The sequence below is a fragment of the Triturus cristatus genome, chromosome 1_1 (assembly GCF_964204655.1).
Source record: "Triturus cristatus chromosome 1_1, aTriCri1.1, whole genome shotgun sequence".
Taxonomy (NCBI): Eukaryota; Metazoa; Chordata; class Amphibia; order Caudata; family Salamandridae; genus Triturus; species Triturus cristatus.
In genome coordinates, this window is record NC_140579.1 from 911208092 (window position 1) to 911231622 (window position 23531).

General features: G+C 45.8%; 1 protein-coding gene across 6 annotated transcripts in view; it reads right to left on the reverse strand.

Annotated features, from left to right (window-relative positions):
• Positions 1-23531, reverse strand: part of LOC146871272 (uncharacterized) — a 777218-nt gene that overhangs the window by 212857 nt on the left and 540830 nt on the right. For all 6 annotated transcript variants that reach the window (XM_085650739.1, XM_085650741.1, XM_085650754.1 and 3 more), the window contains exons 3-5: positions 9552-9787; positions 7661-7764; positions 7148-7203 (exon numbers count right to left, since the gene is read on the reverse strand). In XM_085650739.1, the coding sequence (XP_085506865.1) occupies positions 7148-7203; positions 7661-7764; positions 9552-9787 (396 nt within the window). The remainder of the gene's footprint in view (positions 1-7147; positions 7204-7660; positions 7765-9551; positions 9788-23531) is intronic.

A 23531-nucleotide genomic window follows, 5' to 3' on the forward strand; every position in this document is an offset into this window, starting at 1 on the left:
CTACACATTGCTAGCCTGCAGGCTGCATTGCAATACAATACAATACCATAGAGACTGAAAAGCCCTGTATAGGTAAAAACTGGCACCGTGCCTTTAAGGCAGCCCTGGCTTCCATATCCCATCATATCTCAGGGGTGACAGTTAGGTCAGTTGTTCTTTGCGGGACCGTAGTCCTAAACACAAAGATATATCCTTTCCATAATGAATAATACACTTCTCCTCATTTGCCTGGGGAGGTGGGTGGGTTGCTTATGACTTTGATGAGGATACCCCTGGAAGAGAACTAGGATTACAGGTAAGTAACTTACCCTTCTCTTCCAGGGGATCCTCATCAATAGTCATAAGCACTGAATAGAGTAGCAAGCTCACCTTCCACCTGCAGGCAAATGAAAAAAAGATTGTACCACACATGGAATAAGAAAATCATGAAACTGATTATGTATGGAACAGATTCCTCAAGGAGGCTTGTCCTACTTGAGTGTCTGCTCTAGTGTCCGAATCCAGACAATAGTGTCTGGTAAAGGTGTGGACAGATCTCCAAGTGGCTGCTTTGCAGATCTCGGAGAGTGGGACATTATTGAGAAAAGCAGCGGTAGCCGCTTTTCCTCTTGTAGAGTGCGCTCTAGGGCGCGCCCCCAATGGTTTCTGAGCCAGTTGGTAGGCCAACGTAATACTTGAAACAATCCACCTAGCAATGGAACGTTTGGAAGCAGCAAAGCCCATACGGACAACCCCGTAGTTCACAAACAGTTGATCAGATTTCCTAACATTCTTAGTCCTATCTAGATAGAATTTTAGGACCCTTTTGACATCTAAAGAATGCAACGCCCTCTCTGCCGGAGAGGAGGGGTTGGGAAAAAAGGTTGGCAAGGAGATGGCTTGATTTACATGAGAGTCCGATACCACCTTAGGCAGGAATGAAGGATGAGTCCTCATCACTACCCTATTGAGATGAAACGTAGTGTAGGGTTCTTTAGAACAGAGGGCCTGTATCTCACTGACCCTCCGTGCTGAAGTGATGGCTATTAAAAAGGCTGTCTTCCATGTGAGGTGCTGTAGGCTAGCCTTATGAATAGGCTCAAAGGGAGAACCCATGAGCCTTGATAGAACCAAGTTTAGCTCCCAAGAAGGAGAGGGAGGTCTAACAGGGGGATAGACTTTCTTGAGACCTTGCAAGAAATCCTTCACCACCTGTAACTTAAAAAATGACTGCTGCGAAGGCGAACGCCTGTATGCTGTTATGGCTGCTAGGTGAACCTTTATGGATGAAAATTTCAACCCTGCCCTCGCTAAATGAAGAAGATAGGGCAAAATTACATCCTCCTGGCATTTTGTTGGATCATAATGATGTTGAGCACACCAAATGTAAAATCTTTTCCACTTACAAAAGTAGGAATGTCTTGTCGAAGGCCTCCTGGCTTCCTTAAGTATGGACATACACTCTTGAGGGAGGTTCAGATGTCCATACTGGAGGACTTCAGGAGCCATGCTGTTAAGCTCAGCGAGGGAAGGCTGGGATGGTAAATCTTCCCCTGCATCTTGGATAACAAGTCCGGCCTGCACGGCAGCCGTTTGTGGGGGCGGATCGACATGTGCAGGAGATCCGTGTACCACCACTGCCTCGGCCAGTCCGGTGCTATGAGGATCATCTTGGCAGATGAATTCTGCAGCTTGGTCACCACCTTGGGGATTAGTGGGAGAGGCGGAAAAGCGTACACAAATGTCATTGACCAATTGATCAAAAGGGCATTCCCTAGGGATCCTGGTCGATGGTATCTTGAGGCGAAGCCTCTGCATTTTGTGTTGTGCTCGTCCGCGAAGAGGTCCACTTGCGGACGCCCCCATTCCCCGAAGATGTCTTCTAACACCTCGTCGTTTATTACCCAGTCCTCTGGTTCTTGAAAATGACGACTGAGTAAGTCCGCTTGCACGTTGAGTTCTCCTGGTAGGTGCACCGCTTTCAATGAGATGTTCCTTGCTAGGATCCAGTGCCACAGGGACTGAGCTTCCAGCGAGAGCGTCCTGGATCGAGTACCCCCCTGCTTGTTCAGGTAGTACATTGTGGTGGTATTGTCCGTCTGTACTAGAATGGTACTCGTCGTGATCGCAGGCAGGATCGCTTTGAGGGCTAGGTGGACTGCCCTGAGCTCCAGCATGTTGATGTGGTACAACTGCTCGCTGCTGGACCACCGTCCCTGAGTTTGCAGAGACCCGAAATGCGCACCCCAGCCTTGAAGGGATGCGTCCGTGATTAAGGTCTGAGTTGGGGGTTCTTGATGGAAAGGGATCCCCACTTGTAGATTCAGTGGCTTCAGCCACCACTTGACTGACTGCCTGGCCGCTGAGGAAAGGCAAACTTTTTCTTCCCACAGGGAGTTCCTTTGATCCCATTTGTCCTCGAGATCTTGCTGTAGAGGACGCATCCTTAGCCTGGCATTGGGCACTAGGAAAATGCAGGATGCCATGGCCCCTAGCAGAGATGAGATTTGTCTTGCCGACGACAGATTGTTGGATAGAATCTGCCTGCCTTTGAGGATAATGGATGACTGTCTTTCCTCCGAAGGAAACACTTTTCCTACTACGGAGTCTATAGTTGCACCCAGGTAGTGGATTCTCTGTGTTGGTGAAAAATTTGACTTTTTGGCATTCACTCTGAGACCCAACTTGCGACATAAGTTCAGGCAAAGCGACAGCTGCGATCGAACACTCTGAGGCGATGGACCCTTTATTAGCCAGTCGTCTAGGTAGGGGTAGACGAAGACTCCTGCCCGCCTCAGAGCAGCCGCTACTACTGCCACGCATTTTGTGAATACTCGAGGAGCTGACTTCAGGCCAAATGGAAGAACCTTGAACTGATAGTGAGAGTTCCCCACCGCAAACCTGAGAAATTTCCGATGATTCCGTTGGATGGGAATATGGAAATATGCGTCCTGAAGGTCCAGCGAACACATCCAATCGCCCAACCGGAGAAGAGGATATATTTGGTGGAGCGCCAGCATGCGAAATTTTTCCTTTATGTGGTTGTTCAGTATCCGTAGGTCCAAAATGGGTCTGAACTCTACCTTCGCACTCCCTTTTTGAATCAGAAAGTATCTGGAGTAAACTCCCTTTCCTCTTTGGTTTTTGGGTACTTTTTCTATTGCAGATTTGAGCAGAAGAGTCGCCACCTCTTCTCTGAGCTGCGTTAGATGCTGGGCCGAATTAACAGGAGGAATCGATGGAGGGTGGCTTCGGAAACGAAGCGAGTATCCATGCCGCAGTATATTCAGAACCCACTTGTCCTTTGTGATGGATTGCCACTCTGGAAGATGATGCGCAACACTTCCTCCCACCGGAGCGGTGGACAGCATCGGAGGAAGCGGTTCCTCATTGCTTCCCTGGAGCCTTGTTTCCAGCGTTTGACTGCCTGTTGTTACCGCGTCCCCTGGATGGTCTGCGGGACTGGTACTGCTGCTTCTTTTGACCTTGCTGGTCCTGGTTCTTCTGCCACTGAGGGGTTTGAACCCTCTGCTGGTAGTTACGCCTGTCATTTCCCCTGCGGCGTCGAAACTCTTTCCTCTTTTCAAGCCCCACGGCTTTCATGGTCTCCAGTTCTGCTTTCATACGGGCCATTTCTTCGTCTGCATGAGACCCAAAAAGTGAACTGCCCGAGAAAGGCAGATTTAGCATTCTCTCCTGCGCTTCCGGCTTCAAGGCCGTCAATCTGAGCCAAGATGATCTTCTGGCTGTGACTCCATGGGCATATGAATGTGCTGCTAGTGTTGCCCCATCTGCCGCTGCACTTATGACCTGGTTAGAAACCAGACTTCCCTCGTGCAAAATTTCTTCAAAGTTCCGTCTATCCTCTCATGGAACTTTTTCAATGAACCTCTGGAGAGAGTCCCACAAAGATCTATCATAGCGCCCCAGAAGTGCTGAGGCGCTGGCCACCTTTAGGCTAGAAGATGCCGAACCGCAAACTCTCCTCCCCCAAGAGTCTTGCGTCTTACTGTCTTTATCTGGGGGCACCGTTGAAGACCCCGCTACTGCATGCGTCTTTTTGGCAGCAGCGGTGATGACAGAGTCCGGTGGAGGATCTGCTCTTAGGAACAGAGGATCTTCCTGAGCCGGACGGTACTTCTTTAGAATCCGCGCCGGTGCAGATTTGGTGGTCGCTGGCGTGAGAAAAATATCCATTACTGGTTGCAGCAAACCAGGGACTAACGGCAACAGTGGGCGTGACACTGCTCGTTCATGAAGAGTTTCAAAGATTATGGAGGAGGTGATCTCCTGAACCGGCATAGGGATATTTAATTTTGTAGCTCCTCTATACAACACTTCCTGAAAAGTAGAGATATCATCCACCGGAGATACCCTGGAGGGTGGTGTCTCCGAGAGTGTCGGCGAATAATCCCTTCTGGATGATCTAGATGACGGGGAGGAAGAAGGGGTCCTACGGCGCCTTCTCTCCGATCTGGTCGACTCTCTCCTGTGGGAGGAGGATCTGGATCGCCTCCTTGGTGTTCGAGAGCGACGTCGAGAATCTCTTCCCCGAGAACGTGATCTGACCGGTCTCGCTGGGAAGTCCATGTCTCTTAACCCTGTTAGTGAGGCCTTGACTGCGTGAGACATAGCCGAGTCCTGAGGTATCTCTCTTGCGGGACTTTGAGGTACAGCATGTCCCTCTTCAAGCGGACTAATTTCTCTTGCAGGCACTGGAGATTGATTCACAATTTCCAGTGACTCGGACCTTGAACTCGAGCCCTCTGATCCTGAAGGCGAGATAGATATAAGACGTGGTGAATCATGTTCCGAAGTTGTATATACCAGTCTATGAGGGGATTTGCGCCTTGAAACTGGCCGGATCGTAAGGCGAACATGCGACACCTCCTGAGTACCCTCTGCAGAGGACCGCCTCGACGGCGATAGGCCTATCACCGGAGACCTGGGACTTGACTCCTCGAGGATCAATGGAGATTTTTCTTGCCTCGACGTCGAGAACCTCGTCGTCGACGGAGGACTTGGTCTGAACGGAGGTCTGGACCCCGACGGGGAATCTCGCCTCGACGTTATGGACTTCTCCAAAGCCTTGGAGACCAGCAAGGACGGAGGCACCTGCCTCGACGTCTACTCCGACGGAGGCACCTGCCTCGACGTCTACTCCAAAGGAGGCACCTGCCTCGACGTCGACTCCGACGAAGGCACCTGCCTCGACGTCGGTCTTGACGGAGGCGTCTGCCTCGACGTCGGTCTTGACGGAGGCGTCTGCCTCGACGTCGAATGCTCCGACGACGAATGCCTCGACGTCGCCATTCTCTTCGCCGACGATCGATCTTTCCTCGACGGCGAACTTGGTCTTGACGGTGATCTTGGTCTCGACGTCGACGTAGACTTCGGAGTCGAACGCCTACGAACCTCTTGTCACGTCGACTGATCTCTCACAGTCCTCGACGTCGAATGATGTTCCTTCGACGTCGAACGATGCCTCTGTTTCGACGTCGATCGATCTTCCCTTGACGTCGAAAGATGCCTTTTAGACGTCGACCTGTGACGCCGATCCTTCGACGCCGATCTCTTAGACGTCGAAGTCGTCGACGACGAACGCATCCGCTTCGCCGCTGTATCTAAAGTCGACGACGATTTTCTTTTTGCAGCATGACTACCCCTGGACTCCTCACCCCTCAGCGACGATCCCGCCGCTGGAGTCTTCGACGTCGAGCCCGACGCCGATGGGGAGCAAACAGGGACCAGCTGCCTCGACGTCGACCGTTCCGACAAGCCGTAGAGTCTAATCCTCTCTCTCTCCTTTAAAGTCCTTTTAGAAAGGTCTTTACAATGATGACATGTTGCTGGAGAGTGAGAATCCGGCAGGCAGACAATACACACGTCATGTGTGTCTGAAGAGGCCTTCTTTTTTCCACAAGATGGACATGGAATAAATAAAGAAGGCATATTTCTGACAAAAATAGCAGAAAATCAGTCAGAAAAATACAGGATACTGACTTCTTCCCAAATATTAATAAGAGGAAGTCCAAAAAATTACTATAATGCAAATAATTCTTGACTAAAAAGTCAAAAAGAAGAGAGCTGAATTCCAGGGTCCTGACTGAAGGAGCCGGAAAGAACAACTGACCTAACTGTCACCCCTGAGGCATGATGGGATATGGAAGCCAGGGCTGCCTTAAAGGCACGGTGCCAGTTTTTACCTATACAGGGCTTTTCAGTCTCTATGGTATTGTATTGCAATGCAGCCTGCAGGCTAGCAATGTGTTGTAGATCTGTGTTTCCCACAGTTTTCTCTTTTTTGCTTTCTCATGAGTGTTTACCTCATTAAAAAAAAAAGAGATTTAGGTGTTTTATTATACCTATATGTATTATGGATGTGTATCTATACATTGCCTAGCCTTCTTTTTTAGGGGCTGCATTTGCTTGGGAAAAAATAATATATGTTTATACATATACAGAGCTGTATATATGTATGTTTTTACATATATGATTTTATTATTTCCGGGGTCCCCGCACATGGGCGGGAATATTCAGTGCTTATGACTATTGATGAGGATCCCCTGGAAGAGAAGGTGTAAAATAACAGGCGCACACGCGTGCCAACGGACATTAACAGCATTTTTTACATGAAAACAAACAAAATACACATTAAACACTTCAACAGAAATAAAAGAAAAAATACACACACAAAACCAGAAAAAATAAAATACAAGTGCATTACCAAATAAAGCCCATGTATTCTCACATTGGGTGAACGGGTTTTCTAACCAAAGCACATTCAGGCAAAAGCAAAGAACATAAAAGCACTTAAGCAGCGTGTCGCGTCAATGCTCGTTCCTGGGGAAATACTCCATGGGAGTTAACTTGTACGGAAAGGTGGGACATGCACCAACCATCAGCACACTTGCAATTTTAAATGACACATACAAAAGCCAATCCTAAGCAAAGGAGGAGTCAGGCCCAACAAAGTAGATACAACAGATCGTCTAACAGCGCAAGCGCTGTTTAGGCTCGACCGAAAAAGGTTTCATTCTTATTTTAAACTAGGCAAAACTATGGAAAGTGATCAAACATCCTCTGCGATAAGGTCCATAGTACAGAATACAATTTTGGGTGTGAAACCTCTCAGGATAGGGGATGATGTATACACGGAAGGGCTTACCTGCTCTTTGTCGCCAATAGACACAGGAACCAAGTGTCTCGCAGGTTTAGGGCTACCTGGATACAGAGAGAAAGATAGAAAGAAATATGACAAACAGAAATAGAAAATGCCGAATACATTGTAGAGTCCTAGGCCAGGATAATAGGAGCTTTGATCACTTCACCAGAGGATCTGCCATTGCCACCCTACAAGGAGGTATTGGAGGGTAATTAGCGGTACCTGGAGCTGCCTCACAAGGGCTGACTGGTACATAACATGCAGTAGAGGAGTTACCAGGCAACCCAAAGTAGGGTACTCTCCAATGCCTAGAGCAAACAAGAGTATTTGCTAATCAAACACAGGACGGTGCCTTGAGACACCATAAGAGACCCAGCTGCCTTGCAGATTTATGTAACATAATACTTTTGTTTAGCGGATTTATTTGCAAAGCATAGTGAACAACTGTTTTAGGGGCTGCAACATATCTGGGACAAGCAAAATATAGAGGTGAACTTAAAATAAATAAATACGTACAGTAGTGCGATATAAAGTGAGACAAATCACTCCCTTCAGCACAACCATTCTTGATGTGGTCTCCTCCTTCCTTGTTCCGATTCTCCTCCTGGCCAACTGGATAACTGAGGCAAGAAAGAACAATTGTTTCTTTAAACAACAGTCAGGCCTTCATTCAGGGACATCCCAGAAGCAGTCAGGTGGGAAAATTCAGCAGGACTGACAGCAGATTCACCAACATGCAAATCCATGTCACAAACTTTGACCCACACATACTAGCCTTTTAAGGACACACGTCTCCAGTTAGCTTCTGACTGATTGCTCTCTGTCATCTCACTTGCTATTTTTTTTTAACTTCCTCTACAACAAGAGCTTACACGCATGGCAAATGATAAAATCAATGCTAACCTCAGGATTCCATTTTCCAATTTGAGAAGAGCAGACCATGGATTTAGAGATGGGTGATGAAGTAATGGCAGTTAGGGTATCGGAGGATTTTATGCCTACCACCATACCTGGAATGCACCTGCCTCATTTAGAGTTCACAACCGGCCCTGCGATAAACCGTTTGGGTTTGTATGAGCCACCATCCTGATGGTTCATACAAATGCATTTAAAGGTTTGGTGTGCATCCATTATTGGTAACCGATGCTTACAGCACACTTTAAAATATTTTTACTTTTCAAAAAACAATCAACCAAACAGGGAGTTTGTTTTAGGAAAAGTAAAAACTAATGTCCCCACACCATTGTGGTATTGTCCCATGATGTGGGGGTCATTTATTTTCTTTTTAACAGGAAGTGAGAACAGTAAAAAAAAATGAGTGCACTCTAAAAAGGGTGGTTGGCTCGGATGGCCCATACTTACTCCATTGCTGGAGGAAGGTTTATGCAGACAAAGTAAATTTTACTCTGCCAATGTAAATCTGGAAATGTCCTAAAATCAAGAGTTTGGTGGACATGGTACTCAGTTGCAACAGAGGACGCTGTCCGCCGAACTATAAATTGGGCCCTATACCTTTTATCCACCCTGGGTCAAACGGACATGTTCCCCATAAGAAATGATCAAATGTTTTTTATCAAAAACACTGGAAAAGGATTGCATATGTGTATAACTATAACACGGATGTTTTTGTAATTCAGACTTCTATTTCAAAAGTGATGTATTTGTACTTGCTATACTGCCCCAAAGCTCACCAGAAAGGATTTGGGTGTTGCTGGAATAGTCTAAAATAATATAGATCGTAAATTTAGAAAGATTTCAGTGCTGAAGATTAAAGTTTCATATCTTCAGCCAGGCAAGGACTGCCACCGAATTAGTGACATGCTTACAATCTTGAAATGGGTCACAGCGCTATGACCAGAAGGGCCTATGAATATGCCCTCACAGAAGGAAAGATATTCAAGTGATGGAAGGGTTCAGAATTTTGGTGGTAGGAGCAGCCATCTGGTGGCAGATTAGCTGTCAAGATGAGCAGTCATACAATGGTCCAGTCTAGGAAGGGATAGAGAATGAACGTATGAACGTTAGCAGAAGAACCGTACACTTTTATTTTTTCCACAGAGGTTATTAAGGGATCATGCTGAAGTACCCATGCTTCACTCACTTACACTTGACAACAAGAGGATACCACATTCCTCTCCCGCTATGAGATTGTAGCTTTACTGCTCTAGTGTCACTTCATCTCAGTTAGTGTAGCTGGGACATAGGTCAGGATGCTCTATCCCGAGTCATCAACGAGTCAGTGGTAGTATGAGCCACCCAACCTCAATCTTGGACTCAACTGGGTTTGAGGAAAACCTATGGAAACCAAGCTAAAGATCGCACTTTAGTCCATAAATTTCTCATATTTTCACTCTCACAACCTTACCAACAGAAATCACCATAGCAGTGCCTGCCACATTAGGCTCACCTGACAGTGGGGTAGCCACTCCAGTTGACCTCCGGTGGTGGTACTCCAATTGGAGGGCAGTTCACTCCAGGCTGTGGGCCTACATTAGGAATCCAACCGCTTTGGAACTGTGGGGTGGGGACTTGCGGGCAAGTGTATCCCCACTGTGCAGGGCTGGGCCAACCCTGTGTCCAACCACTGCCAGCCTCGTATGCCTGATGATTGCTCGAGTAATTAGCGCGGGCTGCTGTCCGAGGCTGTGAGGAAGAGAATAAAAAAACTAGCTGAGAAAAAAAAAAAAAGAAGCATAGCATGGAAAATGACAGTGAATGCATAGATGTTCAGGGAAAGAACACAAACTAAAACATAGAAGGTAAAACAAACAGTGGGCTAAAGCAGAGCACACCAAGAAACAAAACAGCTCAAGAGAAAACACAGTTTAAGTAAAACCTAAAGATAAGTCAGACAGACCCAGATGCTTCTGGAGACCCTCAGTAACAGTGCAGGAGGTTGGAGGAGCTACCCTAAAGTATAACTTCGACTTTCAACTAAAATACCTTAATTAGAGTTGAGAACAACAAACAACAAGTAGATTCTTCATAGTCACAATGATGGAAGTTCACAACCGACAAGCCAAAAATATTAAATCCACAAAGAAAGTGAAGCATAAGTTAAGTAGGTGGTTTAGAAAAATGACACAATAAAATATGTATAACATAAGTATAATAAGTATATATAACTACGTTATGGCTGAAGGTTCTCATGGTCAAATATGATTTCTGACTATTGGCTGTGCAAGAAAAATACAACTTATGAGTGTGTAAAAAGTTATTTGTAAATATTTCCTAGCAATGGATCTGTTGGTCTTTGTGATCAAGACTGTAGGTAAGTTGGAAATGGTCTTGAAAAGTCCCTTACACGATTTGCAGTACCCAAATGCCCTTCTCTAGTCATGTGAAGTGGGGATCATTAATTCACCATATAAACTGAAGCCATATAGTGTCCAAACCATGATGGAAGACCTATAGAGTTTTGTAGGCGCAGGTCCAGGTGCTGCTTCATCGGTAGTAAAGCCAGAACAACAATCATATCTGACGAACCACTATGCTGTGCATCATACAACTTCCTCTCACATTAGTGCTTCCTATACATGCATCAAACGTTAATCAACCAAACCCCTGGAATATAGAAGGGCCTTGGTTATGGGATAACAAACACATTTTGCACCCTGACGTTTGGTAGACTCCTCTCCCCGAGAAACAGGTAAGAAGGTCCGTGTCACTCCATAGAATTTCATCTGCCACCCACACCCAGTAGCTATATAACCTGTTTAGGGGGTAAACGACACCCTTTACTATGGGTGGGAGTACACTTAGGGTGCACCCGCAGTCCAGAAAAATGTTGCCCTCTGCTCATGACGCATGCAAAAATACATGGAGCACAGAAAGTGGATTCACAGCATTAGAGTCTCTGAGGTGCAGTTATGGTGCAAGTGCAAGGATATGAAAGACAGAATGACGAGAACCCTACATGGGGGTAAAACACAGGGTCAGCAAGAAAGTTGAACGAAAGAGCAGGATGGCCCAGTTGTCTACATATATAAAGATCTTTCTCCCTCCATACATCACTGAAGTTTCTGACGTATCTGCTTCATCCCTGCTTTAGCCAATTAAATGTAAGCCTATATTGTTTACTTTGCTCTAATAGTCTTTCTTAGCTTTACTGTTTAGAAGGAAAAGATTCTCTTCCATTCTTGTATTTTTTTGTCTTTTAACGCTTACTATGTATATTTGTCAATCTGGGTGGAGTAACTTCAGCAACTCTGTTTGCTCCACTCGTCCCCTCACAAGGTGAGCAAAAGATTTCCCTGCCAGTGTAGCACCTTCTTAGCAAATTCCTGACAGTAGATTGATTTATCACTGTACTGTGCAGGGCACATATGTTTCTTATTGCACACAGCCAGCTTAAATGTCTTGCTTTTCTGTTGTCTAGTGAGGCTCTCCTGGGGTTACAGATCCCTAGGTAAGAGACAGAGACGAGCTCACTAAGTGCTGCTAAAATACAAAAGCAAGAGTCTCTGCGTGCTTATATTAGACAGCAGAAATCAAGTACGAGTTGCAAATTGCTCCCTATGAAAATGTAGCTATGTCAGGGGAAAGCAGGCCATCAGCTTGTTATTAAGAGTACTACAGAGTGAAAGAAAGATAACAGTAAAGGACAAAGTGGGACCACACGTTTTAGAAATGCCCACAGCTGGAAATTAAAATAAATAAATACTCATGTAGTGATAGAGGAAATATTGGTCTCCATAAATATAGTGGGCGGAAGGAAGGAAGGAATGTGTTTGTGGTAACCTTTAGACTACATGATAAACAGCAGTACTAGAGGGGCTAACTTACAGTCATAATAATCTCTGAGATTTGTTGGATTGTGTCAGATGAAAAGTCAACAAAGTTTGTTTAGAAAAAAAAAGATAAACAGCAGTACCATTCTATCAATTTGTATATAAGCACTCAGGAGTTTGCATCTGTGGGTGTTATGATAGTGAGTTTATATAGCACAAACTGCTGCCCAGAAGGTGTCCTGCTGATAAAAGTACCAAAATAAGACAATCAACGTTAGCAGCTGACAGAAGCCAATCGAAAAGGAGTTTTTAAAGATTTTCTTAAAGAAACTAAAAGCTCTGTCTTCCTACACATAAAACTAGTCCTACTTTAGATGCTATTTATAGCAACATCAATTTAATAACAAATACTCCCCATTTCCAGTAAAGTGGTCAGATCAGAGCTAGCTCTTAATTTTGCATTGAATAACTACAGAAACAATAATTCTAACAACAGTTGATGGACAGAATGTAGAACTATGTATTGCATTCACCCCAGTACAGAGATCTGGGCCTCAAACCATCGTTTTTTGCTCCCCATGCCATTCCAGTTTGAAGCCAGCCATATGTAAATCAGTCTTGACCCTGTGCCCAATGGGAACAGTCCACCCCGAACTGCCAGGCCAGGTCCTTCCTGGACTGGAAGAAAGTATCCTCGTACGGGGTCCGGTGTTTCACCCCTCGTCAGCCAGGATAGCTTGACTCCAGTGGCATGGAGAGATCGGGACCCACGTCCGGGCATAAGCGTCCCACTCAGGGTGACAAATGCAAAAAGAACAATTGATGGACATAATGCAAATCAATGTCTTACATTCCCCCAGTACAGAGATCTGGGCCTAAATCCATTGTTTTTTTGCTCCCCATGCCATTCCAGTTCGAACCCAGCCATATGCAAATCAGTCTTGACCCTTGTCGATCAATTGTTCTTTTTGCATTTGTCACCCAGAGTGGGACGGGTATGCTCAGACGTGGGTCCTGTGCTCCCTTCCAAAGGTCATGTAAATCAAGTGATAGCCACTTACTATTATATTATTAGGATGTTACAGAAAATCTTTTTTTTTATATCCAGCCGGAGTGGAAAACAGCAATCCAAGCACTTATAGCCTCCCATCTGGATTATTTTAACTTATTTGGGTGTTACCCAAACCTTATGCTAGAGACTGTAGGTTGCTCAGAATGTGGTGCAAGATTGATTTTAGGGTTACCTAAATATCATTCCATGTCAGAGGCACTGCAAGGTTTTCATTAACTGCCAGCCCACAAGCAATCTTTGTTTAAAGTCACTCTGCCTAGTACATAGTGCTTTATATTGGAATGGTTCAACATCGATCAAATTCAAGTTTGGTTGGTATGACCCGCGAGATACTTTACGACAGCAGAGAGTAAGGACATGATTGTACTACAAATAAAACTTTGGTGGTGATGAGGTAGATCTTTTAACCTGATATAAGCCAAGCTCTGGAATTCTCTTCCGAGGAACATCCAGGTTGTAGACAATCATACACATTTCAAGAAGCCAAATAAAACTTGGCTTTTCCTACAGAGAGGATATTGGTCTTACAGGCTTTTTTCTGTTTAAGCTAGGTAGCCTCATGATGCCTCTGAGTGAATGAGCGCTTAAGAAACGGTTTTCATTTCCTTCAATTTCCACAGCGTACCTTTTAACAAATAGGTTGCCTCAAATTGTTATGCAATGCTGAGCGGACAGAGGAAGTTGGTAGGTACTTATGAAACTTCTCCTGCAGATCGGTAGAGCCCTGGTGTGTAATGTATGGTGGGCCAGGTAAAGACTCATGAAATATATCTTTCTCTCCACTGTAAGCCAAAGGAGATCTCGCCTATAAGCGGCAATCAATGTGTGTCCTCCTTCCAAGCCGTCCATTGTATGGACAGGTGAGTCTTGAAACAGCTGTATCTTGGCAATCAACTGTTTAGGAACACTGAACTAAAAGCTAATGCAATATTCAATCCCATAAACAATAAGAGCTTGAGAATCCAGCTTTCTGCACTCCTGTGGCATTTTGAGCTGGAGGAAACATGTAGAAACGTTCTTTTTCATCTGACGAGACAAATTTTTTTTTTACTTGTGGGATAAATCTAAGGATTTTAACCACGTTTGTAGGAGGTAGAGCTAGCAGAAGATCGGATGGTCACCAGCTGGCAGGCTAGATCGTTTTGATTTGTCAACAGACAAGTCAAGATGTCTCATCTGTGTTTAGTTTTAAGGCACTGCAGTTAATCCACTGGCTACAGCTGGCAGACATAGTCTAACAGAGATCTAATTAAGTTCCCTGGGTCCATTCAAACAAATGACGAGCCGAACAACATCCGAATACATCATGAAGAACTGAATTGATTCTTAATTTTATATTGTGCTCGAATGCCCTGGGGCGTCTTGGTGCTGCTGCAGTTATGGAAAGAAAGCAGTGGAGAAAAAAGAGCTACTCTAGTGACTGAAGAGCCAGGTCTTAAGAGATTTTCTCAAGGACAAAGGGTCTACACAGTTCTTTAGATTCATGGGGAAAGAGTGCCACAATTTGGTCACCCCCAAAAATACCTCCCCCATGAGGCTCGTTTGGCCCTGGGCAGCACTAGACTCTGGGCTCCTGAGGATCTGAGATTCCGTGACGGGGTGAACCAGATAAATTTGTCCTGAAGATAGCCTGGGCCGATGTTATGCAGTGCCTTAAACTATACAGAGCCTTAATTCTATTCGCTTAGCCACTGAAAGTCATTGTAGCATCATCAAGGTCTGGGACACTGACTGATATTTTGGTATTCCCAATAGGAACCGGGCTGATGCACTCTAACATCTGAAGTTAAAGGACAAGTCTTTTTTGGATGCCCATAATTAGGGCATTGTCATAGTCCAATTTGGCTAGCGCAAAAGTGGTAACCATTGGGTTTTGGAGGTCTGAGGGAATGAAGGAAAACATTTTCCTATTAATTCTAAAGGTAAAAAATACTGATGAAAACAGGGTATTAACCGGATCTTCAGAATTGAGTTTATTTGTTACGTTTCATATAGGTGCCCTTATATATGCCCGGGTAATATCATACACCTTCACCTACATTATCTCCTTATACTACAGAGTAACGAGCCTTTAGGATTGAACCTTTACCTAGTTCTAGTCCTGGGCGCAGAATGAGGGTTTTCCCTGAAAAATAGTGTCCTATAACTTCATCAATGGACTCGTACAGTATGAATGAATATTCATGAGGGTTCTTGGAAACCAGGCAGAGGCTACACCACCTGCATAATATCTACGTACAAGGTTCATCCCATACGTCATCCTCAATTCCAACAATGGCTAATACAAGAAACAAGGGACAAAAAAAAACCCTAGATACTTTTCGTATAAATACAGCACATCTTGCTAGGGTTGAGAGGAGATCGAGACTTCCAGGCTGACACACTGACCAGAGACACTGAGGCTCCTGCATGCAGACGCTCCAGCTGACAGTGGTCTTACACATCCCTCGCGGAGTATCCAACTCGAGACCAGGACAGGGTCCCACACTATCTCACTTCAGGTAATGGGGTTAGACTAAATCCAAGAGGGATTCTTGGCTTCACACCTACCCACATGCTAGGTACACTTGGGTACATCTAGATAGGCATCGTAGAAGTATGCACACCTTTTATCATGCATTTTATGTTCATGTGTGTATTTATGATTATTGAAAGATGGTAGAACTGTACTATCCTTTTATTTTCACTGTACTGCTAATTATAATATATGTGTATGTGCTACTGTCTAACGGTTGTTGCAGCACATCTATTTTACACTAGAAGAACAACTGTGCAATAAATTCTTATTGCAACACGCCCGACTGTTTCTTCTGGTTAACTCTCCGAGACCGAATAAGAGAGCACGAGTGACTGAGCGAAAGGTAGTGCATGGTTTCCACGATTCCGAGTAATCAGGGTGGTCATGTTCTGATGTTGCCAAAACTAGTCTCTCCCCGATAAGAGGAGAATCTAGTGGCACTGTGAGCTAGGTAAAACAGAAAGGCTAACATTGTTGGTGAGGGTGCTCAGAGTCCGTCTGCCACCAATCCTACAGTTTATATTCTCCAAACACGCAGGTCCTGTATGGGTAATATAGGAACTACGCAACAAGACAGTCTCCACATTCTACACTTTCCGAACTGGTGAAGGAAGTGCCCCCAATACCTGAGGCCTCTAACTTGGCGACCAAAATGAGTTGTCTTTGCCTAACAGAAGGACTTCAGTTTTCCTAGAATTAAGCTTTAAACAGTTTAGATCCATCCAGTTACCTATCTGAGACATACAGGAGCTAAATCTTGAGGCAGTGTCTCTTGGATTACTAGATACTGATGCCACTAATTGGGTATCATCGGCATATGACTCTACAGAGAATCCAAATTATTTGATGGCTTCCCAGTGGGGTGATGTAAAGAATGAAGGGTAGGGCTCGACAAGGAGCCCTGTGGCACTCCACATGGCAGACAAAATTGGTCAAGACATGAATTCCCCCATGGCAACCTGTTCACTCTTTCCTTTAGGAAGGATTTTATCAAGCTGATGGCAAGACAACCGATTTCCAACTCAGCAAGCCAGTCAATCAGTGATTGACCTATCAAAGGCCGCCGAGAGGTCCATTAATATCAGTGCAGGCTTGCCACCCCATCTAAAATGGACCTCAGCTACTCTTAATCGGCTACCAGCGTTGTCTCCGTACTGTGTGTCCTTCTAAATCTGTAGTGTGTACAGTTCAGCAAGCCGTTAGTATCTATAAATGACATAAGTTCCATATTCAGCGCCTTCTCAAATAACAGATGGAAAAGGTAGCATAGAAATTGGCCTATAATTTCTAGGCTCTTGTGGCTCCAGATTGTTGGATCTCACTTTGGTAGATGTCATTAGGTTAAAAACCCTGCTCTGAACTGACCAATGAAAACGTACTAAAGACGGCAGGTGAAGGTAGCAAACCACTGTCTGCCAGGAATATAGGCGATGTTTGATTGTTGGTTACAAAGGTGTCAAAAACGACCTTTTCTTTTGTCTGAAAGAAGTTGGCTAGAGTATTGCAAAACTCTTGGCTGCAGTTATTATTGCTAGGCACAGGCATCTTTGCAAAGCTTTTCATAGAGCTAAAATGCTTTTTTGCAGAGATCAATCAGGATTTGTAGATAACATAACATAACATGTGTGAGAAGTTGGCCTGGCATATGCTGGCCAATAGTTATAGTGGCCACCTTGCACCAAACCAGGGGTCTCCGATGAGTAGCTCGGGAGCTACTGGTAGCTCGCCAGTACCTTCAAAGTAGCTCTCTGAGGTGAATTCAAGCCCAGTATAAATTTCAGAGTAGGTGCCAATTAAAGAAGGCAGCACTGATCATCTCAAGACCCTAAGAGTGACAGCCAGCCAAACTTATCACAGTAACTCATACTAACACTCAAACACACACTGTGCTAGCTGATAGGACCTGCTACATGACAGTCTGTATCCAATCTCAATATAATTAAGCTACAAGGAGATTGACCATTTTGCAGTCCCTCTTTTATCAGTCACAACATGTGCGTGAACAGTGCACCATAAAAAAAGTATGGCAGCAGTAGCCTGAGCTGTAATCAGTGCTGACCCACCAAAGTGTCGGACTGCAGGAGTCAGAGTGAAAATGTGTCCGTTAGATGCATGATCAGCTCAAGACCTGAGGAGAACAGGGTATGATCCAGAACAGAGAAAATTAAGAGATTCATGAACATTTATGTGTGTGCCCATAATAAACACTATTGCTTCCTGAAACTATGCCTGGTGCCAAGAACCGCCATAATTGTGTCCATTCCTGACATAATAGTGCCAATAGCATAACTATGGTCATCCTTGACTATTTTAGTATTTTTGGTCTAGTTGTGGTATGCTGGCAGCCATCATAGACCTACTCTGAGCATGTCTTTTTTTTGCCTTTTTTTGTATTGTCCTCATATATGCCACCAGTATATACTCTGAGCATGTCTGGCGTAAGTGTTGACGTTTCGACCCTGGTGCAATGAGGGTAATTTATATCCTCTGCAGGCGGGTCTTCCTCAGGGGCTGTATCCTGACTGTATCTCCCCCCGTCCTGAGGAAGACCCACCTGCAGAGGATATAAATTACCCTCATTGCATCAGGGTTGAGACGTCGACACTACCCCAGTGTGCCTGTACCTGATATCATCCCTGCCCTGCCTTTTCACAGATGAATGTTCTCTGTGAGTCATCAGAAAATCATGAAATGAATATTTATAAATCCATAAGGGACAGGCCTATCTGTAAACTGGTGCCACTATGAACCACGACCAGTTTTACTAAGGATACCAGAATGTGTACTTAATTGGTTATTGAATTTGCCTTTTGGATTCCCCTCCTTTATATCTGTCCTACCTCACGAGCACTTTTCTTTTTCACACTCCCCTTGGAGGAACCTCATTCTTTATTTGGGGCATTGAATATGGCGATCTGTTATAAAAGTAACTAAATAATAAACAGTCACTATTGCAGCGATATTTTGTGCATTTGTGTCTTTTGAGGATATACTTGTTTGCATTGTAAAGAAAATGGTGGTACATTAATGATACAATGCTAATTCTATATGTACCGGATGCCCTTTGACTAATTAATGTTTTTTTTATAACTGAATTGTAGCTTTGAAGAAGTCTAGGACCATTGTTTCCTATACCAATGGTGAGCAACCATGGCATATGACTAATACCTGGGAATTCAAAGTAGTCTGTCCATATGAGGCATTTGTACATGGGAGTACACGATGATAATGGTAAGCTGATGTTTTGAGACTGTGCATTTCTCAAAAACTGAAAACTGATATTTTAAAGGCCGTTTTAGTTTTCAAAAATTGGGTTTCTTCTGGAAAATTGAGTTTCTTTGCCCACAGTGGAAAGTAGTATTAGATAGAAACATTTGCATTTTCAGAAACTAGTGAATGATAATTCAAGCTGAGCTGGGGAGACTTACTGCTGTGCTTATGTCCTTTGTGCCACTGGGCATGTGAAGATTTGAATGTTACTTCATAAGTTCATGGGAGTGTAGGAAGGTGGAATCTGACTAATGGTTGCCCCCAACTTTTTGCCTGCTATTTGAGTGGTTTTTGACTAGTCTGGCTGGGATCCTGCTATCCAGAACCCCAGCCTATCTGCATTCTCCCTAAAACTAATGTGAAGTACCCTAGGTACAAACCAATTGGATGCGGAGGATGCCCTGACAGTCCCTTGTAGATGGTACCCTAGGTACCCAGGGCATGGGTCCCTCAGTAGGCCTACCAGGGCTGCAGCACTTATTGTGCCACCCTGGGACAGCCATACAAACTGACACCACCAGACCACTACTGTAGTCTGGGTAAGGTGGTGCTAGCACCCCTTACAGGGATATAGGTACCCTATATTCCACCCCATTACAACACATGTACTCTCATAGGTCACCCCTATAGCAGGCCTTGCTAATCCTACAGGGCAGGGTGCTGAGATGTGTGTGAGGGGGGACCCCTACATGAGTAGGGCCTCTCTGCAACCCTCGTAAAATCATAGCTGGGTTGTTTGTAGAGTAGCCATACCATATACTCTTAACCGCATTATAGGTCTATCGCGATAGCGTGATAACTTGAGAATGGCTACACAGAACCATATCGTGTTTGGTGTCAAACATGTAGGAATCGTACCCCCAGTCCAGCCATGGGCATGATTCCCCCCTGCTAGAGGGGCGATATGGGAAAAGCGGCAGAATTCGGACACCAATTTAAAAGTGCACAAGTAGTACAAAATGGCTACTACCCGCCACCCACACGACTCTGGCTGGCTGTTGGTGGGGAAAACCCCAGCCTCGCCCGCGGGACAATAGGGCTCCTGTGGCAGGGAGGTGCTAGCATCTCCCCAGACAGGATATGTGGATTGGAACAGGGTGGGTGCACCAAATGTCCTTTCAGAGTTGCACGTAGGCAGCTGCAGAGCCCTCATTCTGCATACACCGCTAGGAACCGGTTCAGGGGCATCCTGCCCTTCGCCCAGGCGGGAAACACACAAAGGGGAGAGGGTGTAGCCACCCTTTCCCGCCTCACCACTCATTGGTGGTCACTACTCTGGACACTCCCCTAATCTTGGGGATAAAGGAGAATAACCTGGCCCCAGAGCCTTAGATTAATCTTGAACTTTACAGTCTTGACCTTTGACTTGCTGCTGCCCAGCTGACGGAAGAAATCTCCCTTGGGATAAAAGAGTTATCCCCCTGCTTGGCAGGCACCTGAAACACTGCAAGTGACCCGGTTGGAACCTCGCTGCTCCTACGGACTTCGACGACTTCCAGCACCCTTGAGGTGGGTTTCCAGCACATCCCAGAGGCCAGTGAGTGTGATCAACGAGTTAGGGCACCGTGGACCGCGTGGGTGCCGAGATCCCCAATACCCCAGGACACCGGCCACCTCTTGCGTAGCACACGACCCTGACCAGTGGGGAAGTTGTGCTTTGGCCCGTTTTCGAGCCAACCACTCTACAGCAATTGTGCCAAAGCCCAGCACCCTAGCCCCCTCCGGTGGCCCGTGGGTGCCCTTTTACGCACTCCAAATTGCCGCCTCCCGCGGTCCCTTGTCTCTTGACTTGTGGGCCCTAGCGGAGGTCTATCTCAAGAATCAAGAGTTCCCCTGGTTGCTCCAGGCCTGCTCTACCGTCTCCCCGAAGGAGACCTCTCCCAGACCTCGTGGGTCTGCACTGTAGCAGATTTGTTTATCTTTCGTGGGCTGCGGTTGCCAAGGCTTAGTGGATCCAATCCGGACACTAACACCGCAGCGACCCTCATCCGACGTGGGACAGTCGCCCTCCAGAAGCTGGCCTTCCTTCAAGCCTCCCGGAGCCCGTGGCTGCAGATCCAAGCTACACCACTTTCCACCTGAAGCACCCGACATCGAAGGGCTCTTTGCTTTGAGCCTCCTGGTCACTTTGCCGTTACCCAGACTCTGTCCCCTCTGCTTTCAGGTCCTTCTCTACAATCTTCACATCTTTGATCTTCACGGAATCGACGCTTTTGGCTAGCAGAACTTTTGACTATTTTCCCATTGAAAATCAGCCCGCGACCCGACAGCAGAAACGACCTATGCACCCGGCTTCCCTGGGGCAGTTAACAGTGGTACCTCGGTACTCTCGTGGTAGTGGGCTCCTCAAAAGCTTAAGTCTAAAGTTTTAACTTTGTACTCTTGCTAGAAGTATTTTTAAACTGTTTATTTCCAACCGCGACATTCTCCATAGGCTGTAATAGAGATCCCGATAGCAGCTACTTCCACTGCACGCGCCTCCCGTGGGTCCCCTTCCTCATAACTTGGGGTGGATTCTTAAGGGGCCAGCGATCCTAAATGCCCTAGGCATTGTCTGTAGAATTGTCGTGGTTCTTATAGCATTTTTGTTAGTATATGGTTTGGTCCCCCCCTGGGGCCCAATGTTAATAGTGCTATTTATTGTGTCTATCAATGCTCGTTTGAAATTGTAACTTTGCCACAGCTTCATAAAGAGACTGTGGGATTCTGTCTAGATTAAATACATATATTTTATATACATACCTGTGTGGGCTACTCTTTCATTTGGTTATTCAAGAGGTTATTATGGTAAAACAATAAGCTTAACACTCCTTCAAGACTTAGCCTGAAGGCTGCTCTCCACAGCTACCACTAGGATAGCTTTCTTTAAAGGTTGTCTTAAACCTATCATCAATAAGAGTCGAATTGGACTGGTGCAAGGTGTCCCTAAAACTAGGAGACAGCATATGCCAGGCCAACTTCTCACAGGGAGGCATTTAATATTGCAGAACTTTTTCCCAGCATTTCTGCTGGTAACCGCACTTGGTATACTTGGGTGGTACCTACTGAAAAGCTTGCTTTGGGTGGTCATAGTGTAGTCACTATTATACAGGTATAAAATTGCCTAGTAGCTCGGGAAGACTTTCCTTGAGCAGAAGTAGCTCTCACTACAGAAAAGGTTGGAGACCCCTGCGCTAAACAGATCAAACGTATCAACAAAGCCTCATGGCGAACTTTGACGAAACACTCATTAAAAAATATATATACTTCTCCCATAAGACTATGAGTATTTCAAACTCTGGGTGGAAGGACAGTTCCATGATCTCTGGGTGGGACAATTCATGTCTCCAGGTCTTTAGTAATATGGACTCTTTTCCTTCACAATAGCTAGGAATTCTTACATTCTATATCAGAACCGAGGGTCAGAATATGCAGGTTTAAACCTTGCAGACTACCAATGATGCCAACCCCATCACCAGCTTAAAGTAAAACTTTCAAAGCATAGAATCTGAGGACCAGTCAGATGCATACAAAATATATACCAGGCAGCTCTCCAAAGAAAAAGGGTCGTAAGATGTTTGGGGGTGGGACATGAGGGGGGGAGGAGGGGAGGACTGCTGATCCATTGAAGGCAACTGTGGTTCAGTCGAAGAGTCAGGTCTTGAGGTCCTTTCTGAATTGAGGCAGTGATTGCCTGAGGTGGAGAAGTAGGGTGTTCCAGGTCTTTGCTGCGACGTAGGAGAAGAATCTTCCTCCTGACGTGGTCTTGCGGATTTGTGAGACGGTGGCCAGGGCTTGTTCACCAGAGCGGAGGACTCTGGTGGGTGCATGGAATGTGAGGCGGTGGTTGAGGGTGTGTGTGAGGGTGTGTGTGTGAGGGTGTGTGTGTGAGGGTGAGGGGGTGTGTGTGTGAGGGTGAGGGGGTGTGTGAGGGTGAGGGGGTGTGTGTGTGTGTGTGTGTGAGGGTGAGGGGGTGTGTGTGTGTGTGTGTGAGGGTGAGGGGGTGTGTGTGTGTGTGTGTGAGGGTGAGAGGGTGAGGGGGTGTGTGTGTGTGTGAGAGGGTGAGGGTGTGTGTGTGTGTGTGTGTGTGTGTGTGGGTGTGTGTGTGTGTGTGTGTGTGAGGGTGTGTGAGTGTGAGTGTGAGTGTGTGTGTGTGTGTGTGTGTGTGTGTGTGTTTTTTGAAGGGGATTATTTTGTTGACTGGTAGCCAGTGGAGGTCTCTCAGGTGGCTGGTGATGTGGCTGTGGGGGAGGGGGGATGTTGAGGATGTGCCTGGAAGAGGCTTTCTGAATGTTCTGCAGTTTCTTGCAGAGTTTCTGGGTGATGCCGGTGTAGAGTGTTGCTGTAGTAGAGTCAGCTGCTGATGAGTGTGTGGGTGACCGTCTCATGGGGATCCACTTGAAGATCTTTTGGAGTAGGCATAGTGTGTGCAAGTAGGATGATGAGACAGTGTTGATCTGGCAGTTCATTGTGAGTGAGGAGTCCAGGATGATGCAGAGGTTTTGTGCGTGCTCTGTGGGTGTGGGGGAGGTTCCAAGCGCTGCGGGCCACCAGGAGTCATCTCAGGCAGAGGGGGTGAAGCCTAGTATGAGGACTTCAGTCTTCTCTGAGTTGAGCTTGAGGCAGCTGTCTTTCATCCAGGTGGCAACAGCCTTTATCCCATTGTGGAAGTTGGTTTTGGAAACTGAGGGTTCATTGGTGAGAGAGAGAGAGAATCAGCTGGGTGCTGTCAGCGTATGAAACGAAGTTGAGTCTGTGGCTCCTGACGATGGCTGCAAGCGGAGCCATGTAGAAGTTGAATTGAGTGTGGCTCAGAGA